This window comes from Cannabis sativa, chromosome 5 (assembly GCF_029168945.1).
Source record: "Cannabis sativa cultivar Pink pepper isolate KNU-18-1 chromosome 5, ASM2916894v1, whole genome shotgun sequence".
Classification (NCBI taxonomy): domain Eukaryota; kingdom Viridiplantae; phylum Streptophyta; class Magnoliopsida; order Rosales; family Cannabaceae; genus Cannabis; species Cannabis sativa.
Genome location: NC_083605.1, coordinates 32,764,304 through 32,779,112, shown reverse-complemented (window position 1 = coordinate 32,779,112; position 14,809 = coordinate 32,764,304). Strand labels below are relative to the sequence as shown.

The following is a 14,809-nucleotide window of genomic DNA, read 5'->3' as shown; positions in this document are numbered from 1 at the left end:
CATGAGGAGTTGGAGGTGGACCCATTGGTGTATGAATTGAAGTTAGAAGTTCTTTACATGTACATGAAAGGCACTAAGTTTCCACCTGAGGTTTTAGTGAAAGATAGTCAACTACGAGTGTTCTTGAGCATGAAGGCAAAAATGAGTGTGGACAACTTGTTGCCACTATTTGTGACTAAGGTGAAGAAGAATGTGAATTTGGAGCAGACTCCCCGAAATGTAACCCCTAGAAGTGTTGTTGGGACCTTCGTCCCAGAAACTGATCTGGGGGTTGGTTTGGACGAGCAAGGTGGCACTAATGTAGATGATGAGAGAGTGGGTATCGAATTTCATCATTCAGATGAGTTCGATGCTCCCTTTTACAACAATGATCCTGTGGTTGATTTGGGTGTGGATGATGATGTGGCTACAGATGTACCTCCCCTGAGGATGGAACTAACTCCAAGCAACCAAGTAGAGCGACAAAGAAGACCCCCCCGTAGTGAGAATCGCCAAACACCAGGAACTAGTAGCAGTCGGCCAGGTCCTTCTGATAGTGCTCTCGTATCTGAATTTGAAGTTTCTACTAAATTCAAACCTCTTGTGTGGACAAGGGAAGACATAGAGGAAAATAATGTGTGTACAACATCTCTTAGTGGTATGCCTTCAGGGGAGATATATCTTGGCAAGTTGTACAAAAACAAGGAAGAATTGAAGAATGTGGTGGGAAGGTATGCACTGAAAAATAATTTTGAGTGGATGGTAAGTAAGTCTGGCACATATGTGTTTTACGTTACTTGTAAGGATGAAAATTGTAAATGGAGATTAAGGGGGAAGAAGAAGGCACTTTGTGACATGTTTGAGGTTACTGTGTTTCACAACGAACACACATGTAACTTGGATTCTAGACATTCTGATCACCGGCAAGCAGCACCGTGGGTCATTGGTCACATTAGTACACATCAGATGGATCTAACTACAAGGCAAAAGACATACAGAGGGATATGTTTGATGAATATGGCATCAAGATGAGTTATGAGAAAGCTTAGAGATGCAGAGAGAAGGCAGTTGAGTACAAGAGGGGTACTCCAGCAGAATCTTATACGAAATTATATGGTTACTTCTACATGCTGGAACAGAAGAATCCAGGCACTATTACTGACATTGTCAGTGAGGATAATCGGTTCAAGTACTGTTTCTGGTCACTCGATGCTTGTAGGAAGGGATTTAAGTTTTGTCGTCCTGTGATTAGTATCGACGGAACATTCTTGAAGACGAAGTATGGAGGAACACTGTTAGTTGTTGTTGCGTACGATGCAAACAACCAATTGTTTCCAGTAGCCTTTGCAATTGTTGACAGTGAGAATCATGACTCTTGGAAGTATTTCTTGCGGAAGTTGAAGGAAGACATTGGTGAGGTTGAAAATCTTATGTTCATATCGGATAGGCATCAAAGCATTGAACATGCTGTTGATGTTGTTTTCCCAGAAGCATGTCACTGTGCATGCTTCAAGCATATTACTATGAATGTCGTTCACAAGTTTAAGACTGATGTATGCAACCAGCAAATATGGCTTGCAGCTTACGCATGGAACAAGACGGAATGTGATAGGCATTTTGAGGTGCTGAAATAGATGGACCCTGCCATTGCTACATACGTAGAGCAAATAGGGTTTGAAAAGTGGGCTCGTCCTTATTGTCTAGGCGATCGGTACAACATAATGACAAGCAACGCTGCCGAAAGCTTCAACAAGGTGACAGAAGAATTCAGAAAATATCCAGTAACTATTTTGGTTGACTTCATCAGGTTCACACTTCAAAATTGGTTTGCTTCTCGTCTCGAAAAGGCTAGTAAGTGCGCTACTCCTTTGGCTACTACTTTTGAAAATGATTTAAAGGATCAACATAAAGATGGTATGTTCATGAGTGTCCTTCGTAATGGTGCCCAATTGTTCAACGTTGGTACGAGTCCTCAAGGTGAGAGAGGTGGTGATGTGAACTTAGTGGAGAGAACATGCACTTGCGGACTTTTCCAAACGCTCAAAATCCCTTGTCCCCATGCATGTGCCGCAGCAGTTAGTCAGAATGTGAGCGTGTACACACTTTGCTCTCCATATTACACTAAAGAAACGTGGAAGAAGATCTACGATGCCACAATTAATATTGTTGGCGAGGAGGATGAGTGGGTACTACCGGAACATATCAAGAACATAAGAATCGGGGTACCAGTGGAGAAAAAACCAGTAGGTCGGCCTAGGAAGAGCAATGCAGGTAGAAGATCGACGAAGCGTCGACCGTCTAGTGGTCAGGTGGTAGTGGAACCTCGTCATTGTTCGCTATGTTACGGTTCAGGGCACAACAGAGCTACATGCAAAGCTCGAGTTTGAACCATTTCTCTAATATTTAAATGAATATGTGTTGTATTGCTGGTTGTTGGATATTGTGCGATTTTCTCCTAGATTAATATTTTTTTGGTTTGTTTACCGACTTTTAGGCGACATTATGCGATTACTGTGCGATTTTTAACTGACAGGAGCTTGTTTTTTTAGTTTGTTTTGTTTTGTATTTTTTGGCGATATTATGCGATTATTGTGCGATTTTAGTGCGATGTTAACTGATAGGATCTTGTTTTTTAGTTTGCTTGGTTCTGTATTTTTTGGCGATATTATGCGATTAGTGTGCGATTTTGGTGCGATGTCAACTGACAGGATCTTGTTTTTTAGTTTGCTTGGTTCTGTATTTTTTGGCGATATTATGCGATTAGTGTGCGATTTTAGTGCGATGTTAACTAATCTTGATTTTTTAGTTTGTTTGGTTCTGTATTTTTTGGCAATATTATGCGATTAATGTGCGATTTTAATGCGATTCTTAACAAAATAATTTTTCAAGATGTCATCATTTGACAGGTATTTATCAAAAATTAAAAAAATAAAGAAATTGATACAAGCAACAATTTAAATAGCTTTAAATTTACTTGTTATATATAATTTTGGTGAGATTATAATACAATTACAAAAGGGGAGTTTATGTGTATAAGAATAACATTACAAAAACCTACAAAAAAACTACCATGTTAAGTTCTGGTAAAATATGTCCACACACCACCTATGTCTAAAGGTGAGCATGTTACCATCATGAACATGCTCCAACGACCGGTCCAGCATCAAGTGCTCAATGTGCTCCATGGCATACATTCCACAATTGCCACTAAAAAAAAATTACTAAATATTAGCAACAATTAAGTTAAGTAATTCATAATGGAGTGCAAAATTAAATAAATTACTCAAAATATACAAAAAAAAAAAAAGAGATTCACCTGCTGTTCGTTTGTGGTGCAACCTCAGAGGTAACTCGTCTATAATGCAGGGGTAGGAGCTAACTGAGATCGCCCAACTCCACCGGATGTACATAATTGTTGTATGGGAAATAACCGCTAGCTCGAATTAGATTCGCAAATAGCTCGCTGTAAGGCTTCAAATATGACTCCATGGCTGCCTCAACGGTGCCACCGATATCAGAATCATATACAATGATCTCCCAGTTGTCGATATCCACCTCAACTGCCACCCAGTGGCGCTCTTTGGGAAGGTGCAACACAAAGTATATGTAATCCTGGTTCTCCCAACATGGCAAGTATCTGTGCGGTATCCCCTGCACGTAATTCATAACGCCGTCATCCATTCATCTTGCTCTTGTCACCCTCATACAAATTCCAATACATGGAAAAGAACTGTGGAGCAGATGTGTCCAAAACTACACATTTTCGAGTGTAGACTTCTGGGTACAGGGTCCGTCTTCTTCTCAATAAGTGCGCCATGACATTCATTTGCTGTGTTCCAAAAGAAAACAGTAAGACAGCAATCACATAAAAGTCGCACAAATATTGCAGGAAATCGCACAAAGAAATTACCAAAATTGTTTCAAAAATCGCACAAACATCGCCATTTCATCGCACATGTCGCAAAAAATACATAAATCAGTGAATCATCGCACACACATCGCATATAAATCGCATAAAAGTCGCATAAACAGATTAAACATAAAGTGCAAATATAGCATATAAATCGCATGTAAGTCGCACAAACAATGAAAAACACAATAAATTAATTCGGTTAAGAAATAACTTACAGCATCGTCGAGCCATTCGTTCAGCACCATCAATTTCACGAACCAGGATCTAGTGGTTTCGCCAGTGTGAACATTCCTAGGACGAGCATTGTCCCTAGCATAAGTGATCCACTTCTGGAAAAATTTTAACAGCTGGGGGTCCGCCGGTTTCAGTGTGTCTACTACCACGGGCCCATGTCGTTGTTTCTTCTTCCCAGCTGTGTAGTCATTCAAGAAAACCGACTTCCGCTTTCGCCTAAGCCTACAGAACTCCACCCCCATCTGGTGGCCCCTGCAACTCTTCCACATCCTGAGATTCTGTATCACCCAGCGAAATGACAATGGCGTTTGCAGGAGTAGAAGGAACGTCACATACGTCAGGTTGCCAATCTTCTGGGTAGACATCATCATCATCATCATCATATGTCGGCGATGATGGATGTACCGTCTGTAATGGCTCTGCCGTCTCTAATGGATGTGTGGGGTCTGATTGATGTGCCGGCCCTGATGGTTGTGTCGGCTCCGAAGGCTGCTTCTGTAACAAACTTATCACGGTCGCAATTTGATCCATGATAAGATTCTTCATCTCTTTCTGACTTCTCTTGAAGTCAGCCTTCATCTCAGTCTGGGCAGTGAGAATCGCAAGTTGTTGCGCTTCTACCTTCTCCAATCTCTTAGCCAACAAGAGGTAGTCGGAGTCATTGGCTGGAGCAGTCGTTGGGGGCACAGTGGCAGATGTGGAGGCGTCTGGTGCTTCTTTGGGTGGGGATGGTGGAATAATTTTGGACCTTTTCACATAATCCGCCACCCGTTCGGCTTGGGTCTGGAATGCGGTCGAATCTTGCGCCCCGACTTGCGTTTCTTCGACCTCATCCAACCCCATTTCCACCGTGGGGACCTCACCCTCACAATTGCTCTTCCAATAGTCCACCTCCCAATTCCTAGGATACAAAATTTGAAGAACAACCATCTGAAAAAAAAAACGAAAAAAAATATTAATTATCGCACAAATATCGCATACACGTTGCATAAAATCGCAGAAAAGATCAGGTTGGTTCACAGCATAAAACAGCATATGAAAGTCACACAAATATCACATATATGTCGCATAAAATCGCAGAAAATAGCAGAGCCATATTCAGCATAGTAAAATCGCACAACAATCGCACGAAAATCGCATAAACTCGCAAAATAAAACAGTGGTAATTGAAAAAAGTCTAAATCGCACACAAATCGCATTGAAATTTCATAAACTCGCAAAATGTAACAGAGGCAAATGAAAAAACATGTTTAAATCGCACAAAAATCGCATAAAATCGTTGAAAATCACAGTTTAGCAAAACAAATACCAAAACAACAAAGAAAGTCAGATTGACATACCCTTTTCTCAAATAGGGTAGCGACATCAGGTTGCTTCACATCATGTTTCGTAACCGTGTTGGGGGTGCTCCAATTCAACATTCGAGGGAATCTAGTCCCTCTGCACTGCCCGTACTTCTTCCCCAAATCTTGCATCACCTCAAAGGCCCAGTATTGTAGCGCCGGTGCATATCCGTAGACATTGTACTTGGCCTCTGGTTGAGTAATTTTTTTCTCCTTCTTCCCTTTCTTCTTATCCTTAGTAGATTTATCAAGGTAGTTCTTCCTCAAGTCAGTCATACTTTTGAATGTGGATGACAACAACTTCTGATATGAAAGAAGGCCCCACGGATATTCGAAGAACTTCTCCTCATTTTCTACTAACTTCGGCATATCCGACCATATATAAACACCCTCAGCCCTTGATAGTAGCACACCTTCAACAAATGCACACAGCCCCAGCTTGTACACGTCGTCGGCCACATCGCACGCCTCAAAAGCTAGCCAAAGGGTTTTGAAAGTGACCCGTTTGGCATTATTGAGGTAGTCCCGCAATATCCGATCAGACTCACATAGTGTAGTCAATTGTTCGGTCGAGGGGCCACCGCTCATCTTCAGCCCCGTGATCAATCCAAACTCAGACCTTCCAAATCTGGCCTCGGTTTTACCCACGTAAAACCACACTTCATCATTCTTTACCTCAGTTACTTTCATTTTCCTCAACAGTAGTTGATGCACAATCACCCCAGAGAATTTCAGATCATTCGCATTCCAAAAAACTCCAAAAGGAATTTTCTTCACCCTCTCGGTCAGGTTAAAGGCTTCAAACTTTGCTTTAATTGAAGCAAAGTACCCATTTCCTTGGTAAGTGATACGCCCAGGAAAATGCTCAGCCAAGGGGAGAATGAGTTCTGGAGCCATCTGCAAATACAAATAGAAAGATTATAAATCGCATATACGTCGCATAGAAATCGCACAGAAATCGCATAACAACCAATGAATAACATACTATATCGCACAAACTCGCACATAAATCGCACATTAATCGCACTACCAGTAATAATTACATTCTGTTTCCTGGTTGGCAACATATTTGAATATAAATCGCACACAATCGCACAAGACATCGACAAAAATCGCACAAATAGAACAATTGCAGACACAATTGTCATAAATCGCATAAACTCGCACAAGACATCGAGAAAAATCGCACAAATTCAACAATTGCAGAAACAGCAGTCAATTATCGCACATAATCGCACAGAAATCGCACACACAACCCACAACGAAACAGACCTTAAATTGTATCACTAATCGCACACATATCGCATACACATCGCACAATGTCGCACAAAATCAAAAAAACCCCCAAAATCTGTCTCCCTAAACTCAGTTTCTTCCCCAAACTCTAAAATTTATAAATCCAAACAAATACATTTCAGGTTTTCGCAGATTGTGAATTTAAAGTTAAAAAAAAATAAAGAACAAACCTGGGTATTGGGTTTTTCCAGTCGTGGGTGGGTTCGCGAGTCTCCTCGGTCGCCGTGGGTTCGACTGCGTATGGCCGTGGGTTCGTCTGGGTCGTCTGGGTCGTGCGGGTGGCTGTGGGTTCGAGGGGTCGTGCGGGTGGCTGTGGGTTCGTCTGGGTCGTCTAGGTCGTGCGTATGGCCGTGGGTTCGACGTCTGGGTTCGTGGGTGGCGCCGATTGGTTGGGGCGTTCGTTTGGGTGGCCGTGGGTTCGAACGGTGGTTTGGGTTTGTGGGTTTTGGTGGAGCTTCGGTGGTCTGCGTCCGTGGGTTTGGGTGTGGGTTGGGTTCGTGAGTTTGGGAGAGGGAAAGAAGAGAGAGAATGTAGTTAGAGGGAATGTGGGAAGTTTGAAATGAGAAGGGTATTTTTGGAAGAAAAGAGAAAGATTGGTATATTTTTTCTATGTGTTATAATTAGGTATAATTTAACACCATTAGTCATTTTTAAGCATAAAATGTCAAATTTCCCTTTAGCAATATGAAATGTAAAATGTAAATCTTCTTATTATTACATGCACTGTTTGGATTTGCGGATCGAGGCCTCTTCAATTCAACTATTTCGATTCGATCCCCAAACAAACATTTTGGGTTGGACTTTGGTCCTTCCTTCGTTCAACTTCTCACTCTCACACTCTCTTTCCTTCTTCTTCTTCTTCCTGGATTCTGGATTCGCATTCGCTAACACACCTTCCTCATACTACTACAACTACAACAATGGGGATCAAAGAACGAAGCTTTTGGACATGGCTCACTGCTTCACTCTTTTTCAGGCTAATTCTCATATATTTTCCCAACAATCTCAACCTCGCTTCCCGTCCCGAAATCTCCACCCCAATCACCAGCCTCCGTCGCTGTAATCTCTCTCTTAGAAGCTGAATTTCATGGCTAGCTCCTGACTTATTGATCACTAATTTGTTATTGCTTTTGCAGTGGCTGAGGGTTACTGGCTCAAACAGTCATCATTGTCTCCTTACGCAGGTCTCTTTGTGTAGTTCTTCTGATTGTGGTTTAGTCTTCAATAGTCTTCCAATGGAATTTCGTTCATTTTTAGGGATCTAAGAAAATTGGGTTTGTGTTTGTTTTGCAGGATCCATGTATCATGGTTCTCCTTTGCTACTCTCTCTTCTTGGGCCACTCACAGTGAAAAGGTATCGCTCTAGCTTAACCTGCTTGTTTAGACTTGTAGTTTCTGATTAACTTCAGGTTTTATACTAAATTTCATTATTGTGTCTGATTCATGGATTTGACCCAGTTGCTAAATATGACTTGATTGTATTATTAGTATTTCCATGGATGATTATAATTTATTGTTGAATTAATTTTCTGGCAACTTAAGTTTCATAAATTGAACAATTCTATAGTAGCAGTTTAGAATCCTTGTGAAATAATGTTGAATTGATTCAAATTTTATGCCCGTTCATAACAATTGTTTAATGACTTACTGATTTTTTTTTTGTTTTTTGTTTGTTCTTCTTCTTCTTTTCTGTCAAATTTGATTTGGCGGTACAGAAATGGAGGACAACCCAATCATCTTTTATGCGGGTAAGTTTAATCTTTCACTTTTCCATCTTCATGTTCATTTTGATTTGCTGGTGTATATAGCTTATGTTTAAATCTTACACATGATATCATCTCTATATTTATTGTGTATGTTCTATATGATTGATTGCCCATTTTTAAATCTAACGTGGATAGCATTTTGAGTTTGGTGCTTTTGTTTGGCTTGGCTATACTTCTATTGTCAGCACATGTGTAACTTAATTGAATTTGTTTATTCATTGGCTTTAGAAGCCTTAAGTGAGCAGAGAAGGCTGCAAGTGTTTTTCCTTTATTTAACTTACCAAATTAATTTTTCTTTTCTCATTTTTCTTTTTTAACTTACATTTATTATATAGCTGGTAGTTGATGTGAGAGCATGTTTGGATACAGTTTGGTATTTGTGATTGCAGATGTTGTAAATGCAATGCTTATTCGAGCTATTGGTCAGGTTCTACAGACTTCATATAATCAGCGTTTGAAATCACTAGGCCTTGATGCAATATCCAAAAGATCTGGTAATTATTAGTTTATAACATCTAAACATACTTCTTAGTTGTGTTGTGAGTGTTTTTCTTGCTAGATTTTTATTGCTATGGATGGTGTGTACATGTATATATGAAGTTTCCTACCTCCAAAATATTTTAGGAAGGAACAATTTCGAAATGAAGTTTGCAGTGTGAGTTTGAGTTTTTTTTTGGAATTCCATGAGGTTTAAATCTGATCTTTAGATGACTTGGAATAATAATATGAGAGATTCGCTTTTTGAAATGCCTCAGAAAGAATAACTGGAATATTTTTTGTGTAACCTTTGGTTCTATTCTCATTCCCCTCGAGTAATTTGATATGTTTCTTGAAAGTTGTGGTAAATATATTAATGTACGCTTATATAATTTACACAATTTAAACTAGTCTGCTAAACCTTGTGTCTCCTTTCCGAATCTCATTATCTTTCTTTCACAAGCTAACAAATTATGGTATCTTGTTGCTTTCAGAGATCCTTCCTTCTCGAGATATTGCTGCTCTTGTCTACTTATGGAATCCTTATACAATAGTAGCATGTGTTGGTTTATCAACATCCCCAATAGAAAATATGGCTGTCATATTGTCTCTTTATGGAGCATGTACATGTAAGGACTTAAAAGTGTTTTTAGACTATTTCTGTACATGGTTTATTTAATAAATAATTAGTTTTCCAGAACAGTTATATGTCTAAACACAGTACTAAATCATTTAAATCCCTACTAATTATTACTAATGGCTGTTTTGAATCCTCTTATTTGCTATATTTTAACTATTGCATATCTTCTTTATATTCTGATGGCCCACAGGTAAAGCTCCGTTAGCAGCTTTTGGATGGGTCATGGCTACACATCTTTCCCTTTATCCGGTGATTCTAGTTATTCCTGTATGTTGTCTATTGTGCTCTCTTTTTTTCTTTGTTATTGCAAATCTTGCATTTATGACCTGTTGGTTCTTTAGTTCAATACAGTATTTGGTAAGTGTATGGGAATAGTATAACACATGTAAATGATAATCAATACTTTTTTTTTCCAAGGTAATTCTTATATTAGGATATGGTCCTGAAACTCCTCCCAGAAAATTGCTTAGGCTAAGGAAATATGGCAAAATTGAAGATGTTCCCTCAAGTGATCACAGCCGTCAACCACGAGAAGCAAAGAAGCAGCAAGACCAAGCCTACAACTTTTCTTGGAGACCAGTTGTAAAGTTCATAGTATGGTCTATGATATGGTTAGTCTATGTGATAGTTCTATGTGGTCTGAGTGTTAGACAGTATGGTGGCCTTGAAGAGATGTTTAAGAGGTATCTACTATATCGCAGAATCTCATCTTGTATGACTGGACTACCATTCTTATTGATTACCCACATCCATAAATTTTGGAATTTATTGTCTTAGATTTAACCTTATGATGTCTGTTTTTTGCAGAACCTATGGGTTCATCCTTACAGTGCCAGATTTGTCTCCAAATATAGGTGTATTATGGTGAGCCTCAAACTCCCAGTGTTAAAGAGTAGAATATCCTACTTTTGAGGTGTGAGACTAATATATTCTATGATATTTGGATGCAGGTACTTCTTTGCTGAAGTTTTTGATTTTTTCAGAAATTTCTTTCTGATTGTTTTCCACATGAACATTTTGTTCATGATATTTCCGCTGGCTATAAGGCTGAATCACCGCCCTTGCTTTCTGGCCTTTGCGTATATTGCAATCTCTTCAATGCTAAAGTCTTACCCTTCAGTGAGTCCTTCTCTTTTGTTTCAAGTTTTCTATTTTATTGAGGTCAGAGCTTTCCTTTCATGATTTAACATCACACACAGATTCTCCTTTTATTTTCATTTTACGCATGACAGAGGGTGTGAATCTAAGATATTATGCTTAAATTTTATCATTGTCTATGGGTTGTACTAGCCAATTAATGAAAGATGTCTTCTAGAATCATATATGGCCAGATGGTCTTATTATATAAAGTATAAGTAACGGAAAAAAGCATTGCTTACTCATATGTCATTAGGGTTGTGCATTCATTGATTGTTTATATTACATCTTGGAACTCTAATTACAATTTCCCCTTGTCATTTCTGTTTGAATTTAGGTTGGGGATTCAGCACTTTACCTTGGTTTGTTGGGATTGTTTGTTAATGAACTAGCAGGCAAGTTGATACTTGTTACATAATTGATCATTTTTATTATTTCCCAAGTTTGATATTGCTTCGCATTTTAAAGTTTCAATACATGATAAACAGATATGCAGTTCTCATTTTTCCTCTTCTGCGCTTATGTTGGGGTTTCCCTTCTCAGCCCTGTGATGCACAACCTGTGGATATGGAGGGTATATATAATCAATCTCAATTTTGCTCAAAATGGTCAAATAAATAATTTATCATGACTTAACTAAATGTGCAGGGAACTGGGAATGCAAATTTCTACTTTGCAACTGCCATGGCTTACGCTTGCTTGCAGGTCCTTTTTAATCCTCTTGAATTCCATTTATTTGATTTATTCTCATTCCGTCACACTTACGAGAGAAGTTGAAAATGTGAGATGGTTAAAATATAGTTGCTACAACCTATAAAAGATTGGTTGAGCATGTAAGGCCCTTGGTTTGATCTCATGAGATTTTTGCTTTCTTTAATTATAAATGAAAATAGTACCAGTTTCTAGAAGGGAAGAAGCCATTTTTATATTTCTATGAGAAGCTCTACGGCACCCATGATTCCTAGTAGTGAGTTGTTGGCACATTGTGCGTAACAAATCCTTATTAAGTAATGGGTTTCTAACGGGGCCGCCAACTTACGGGCCAGGCACTATGTCTCAGTTAAAATATTTGAAGAAATATGTATGGAAAAGTTTGAAACTCTTGCCTTTTCCAGCACCCCGTTACTGATTTCTTATTGTTAAATCTGCAGATAGTTTTGGTGGTTGAGAGTGTAAGCGCTATGCTCAATCATGACAGGAAGTTAACAAAGCTATTAAATGCAAAGTATCAAGATGGCAAGTCTTGAGCATCTTTTTTGACCATACAAACTTGTCGAACAAAGATGATCCTTCAAAGTTCATACCACTGATAGGTTGTAGCACTATGCTGGTGTTGATCGCCAACTTATTAACCAACATACTCAAGCAAAAGTTTTTAAGACAACTTCATGGATGGAAAGCTGATGCGTCCTCAGAAAAGCTTTCCCTTTCGACGAGATCATTTACTATCAGCACTTTGATGGGGTTCATCACTGAATTTAGGGATATAGTGATTACACAACAAGAACTAGTCGAATTTATTTAATTTTTAAATACTGATTTAGAAGAAGAGAAAGTTATGAGGAAGAGACAAGTTCATATTGTTTTATCTTTATTAAAGAATAGCAGAGTTCATTTTATGCAGGTCCAATTTTCTTGTTTTTGTCCTTCGTCAATGCTTGTTTTGTTTTGTACTTATTATTCTTGCTTAAAACATTGCTCAGTGATGTTTCTGATAATGATCCGAACTGTTGCTTGCCTGGTTAACAACAAATACAATAGTAATAGGAATAATATGTGTTTTAGTTGTGAAAAGGGATGATGAAGGGAAAATTTGTATTGATGAAATATGATTCACACAATCACAACTCTACAGGTTTCAAGACAGTGGGCCTCTCCTATTGATGTTAAAACAATCAGTTCAAGTATACCCATTACACCACTCAACACACACACACACACACACGCATAAACACACTCATCAAGCCAAACCAAAAGCTAACAATAAACACAAAATAAATATTTCAAATTAATTATAGTGAGATCTTTTACTTTCAGTGAGATTTTTCACTTTTCTTAGCATAAGTGAAGCGAACCAAGAATCTAACAGTTTCATTAAATGCCCAGAAAAAAGTTGGAGTAAAGTGATGCAAATGATGGTTTGTTTTCTTCATATGATTTTGGTGGGGTCTCCATGCTTAACAAAATGGCAATAGGAAAGTGCTCACACATCAGCCAAGATTTTTGACTTGCAGTTGTGTTACAAAGTAAATTCACCTGTCGAATATTTTGTTGACTCCCAAGTACTAGTCTTACTAAACATAAATGCCCCAATACTCAAAATTTCCAGAACTAGTTCCCCCTTAAAGGTCACTCATTGGCATTGCTTTGTGGGTTTGCTTTCCATATTATCAACTAGCATATCTCTAAGTCACAAGGGTATTAATAATTTAAAACATTTTTGTTTTAAGAGATGTTTGTGTTGTTGATGTGTTAAATTTTTGATGCAGCCTTAATCTATCTCTCTACTTCCTTAATTTCTAAAAAGGTTAAGTTGGGGATTAAGCAATAGATGACTCTAAATTTTGGTCCAGGGTCATGTGCCTTTTGGTGCAATCAAATGGAGTTTTTGAATGCATGAACTTCAATGAGTTTTGATTGTTTTACAAGGCATATTTAATATTTAAACCCACTAGATTGGTCAAGTTCCCTAAGGCTGTGGCTGACCATATATCAAGCTTGCTTAGCTACACGGTTCTTATTTATTTATTACATAATAACACTATAATATATATTTACATATTGATTGGTACTTGTACAAGAAGTCAAAAGTTAATAATTTTATATTTGTTATCTCATATTTTCTATTCATTAGACATAACAATGTTCTCTTGATTTTATCTAATAAACTTTTGAATAGTTTAAATGGAAAAGAATATGTAAGGAATTTAGGGTACACGTGAATTTGGAGGTAAATAGTTTATTGTTTATCTTGAAACCGTAAAATAATTTTATAAAAAAGGACAACAAAAAAATGTGAAATACTTTATTATATGGGGTAAAGAAACGACAATCTGCTAGAAAATTATAAAAGAATAAGGAAAAAAAAAGGGACCTCATTTGTGTGCACTTTTGTTCAGCTACTATTAATTATTTATGGAAGGCATATATAGGTCTACTATAGTAGTGGACCACTTGATCATATCATATACGTACATATATAGCTACAATTATGTGTACTTCTCTTATGGTTAAAGCTTTGAACCATGTTAAGTTAGGCAAAATTTATCTTAAATTTAGGGTATTAGTCTAGTAATACAACTTAATAAAAATAATGCATTTAACAATGTTATAGAACTCTCTAGATTTTGTTCTGCTTCCTTTAGGGTTTTGTCCTGTTTTTTCCTCTGGCCTGTTCTAGATCCCTCTCGCCCTTAAGCTAATCATCCCAAATCTTTCTCTGCACCCATAATTCCTGCCTTAATTGCATTCTGAGCTTCCATTTATTGTTTTGATTTTACTGTTTCCCCTTGCATTTATTACTCCACAGGTTTTCCTTGGTGCTCGTCTCTTACTCAATCTTTTCCCTCCCTCTCTCTGCTGTCGTTTCCATTCCCAAAAATATTTTGGTGATGATGAGGCCTAACATGTGAAGATATTGCCTACAGAAGATCGATAGTTGAATTGACTTGACATCTTTTTTCTTTCCAAGATGGCTCTTCCATTTCAGGTATCTTCTCCCATGGCATTTTTATTTAAGGAGCCTTCATTTTCATAGCTGCTACACAATCTTAAATTTTATTCATTTTTGCACTTTCTTCTGTGTATTTTTTTGCTTAGCAAAAATGGATAGCCTTAATCTTAATATTACTCAAAATCTAACCCTCATCGATGAAGAGAGTCATATTCACGAGTTTGATCAGGTCTCCCTAGGTTCAAGATCTTCCTCTGAGTCATATCTGCTTATTGTTAAAATTCTTACCATTAAGTCTCTTAAGCCAATCTAGGTTGAAAAAGCTACGATGGAGGCTTGGACTCTCTGCTT

At 38.0% G+C, this 14,809-nt stretch overlaps 3 protein-coding genes across 4 annotated transcripts; 2 read left to right on the top strand and 1 right to left on the bottom strand.

Moving 5' to 3' along the window:
• The first annotated feature begins 1,613 nt into the window (after positions 1-1,613).
• Positions 1,614-2,366, top strand: LOC133038281 (uncharacterized). The gene has a single exon (XM_061116377.1). It carries the CDS (start codon positions 1,614-1,616, stop codon positions 2,364-2,366), a length of 753 nt encoding a protein of 250 aa, XP_060972360.1.
• A 1,286-nt stretch (positions 2,367-3,652) lies between these two features.
• On the bottom strand, positions 3,653-6,617 carry LOC133038280 (uncharacterized). Its single transcript, XM_061116375.1, has 5 exons — positions 6,513-6,617; positions 5,467-6,366; positions 4,353-5,056; positions 4,108-4,201; positions 3,653-3,808 (listed from the first exon to the last, which is right to left on the bottom strand). Exons 1-5 carry the CDS (start codon positions 6,615-6,617, stop codon positions 3,653-3,655), a joined length of 1,959 nt encoding a protein of 652 aa, XP_060972358.1.
• Positions 6,618-7,445: 828 nt separating this feature from the next.
• On the top strand, positions 7,446-12,503 carry LOC115716892 (uncharacterized). Of its 2 annotated transcripts, none has more exons than XM_030645805.2 (14): positions 7,446-7,824; positions 7,902-7,949; positions 8,059-8,119; positions 8,481-8,513; positions 8,901-9,025; positions 9,503-9,637; positions 9,839-9,915; positions 10,066-10,331; positions 10,456-10,512; positions 10,599-10,767; positions 11,123-11,180; positions 11,274-11,359; positions 11,434-11,490; positions 11,937-12,503. In XM_030645805.2, the coding sequence occupies exons 1-14, from the start codon at positions 7,686-7,688 to the stop codon at positions 12,030-12,032; spliced, it is 1,407 nt and encodes a 468-aa protein (XP_030501665.2). In that variant the 5' UTR covers positions 7,446-7,685; the 3' UTR covers positions 12,033-12,503. The 2 variants fall into 2 exon arrangements, with proteins under 2 accessions (XP_030501665.2, XP_030501666.2); XM_030645806.2 differs by having other exon boundaries at positions 7,791-7,824; positions 8,921-9,025.
• Positions 12,504-14,809: the final 2,306 nt, after the last annotated feature.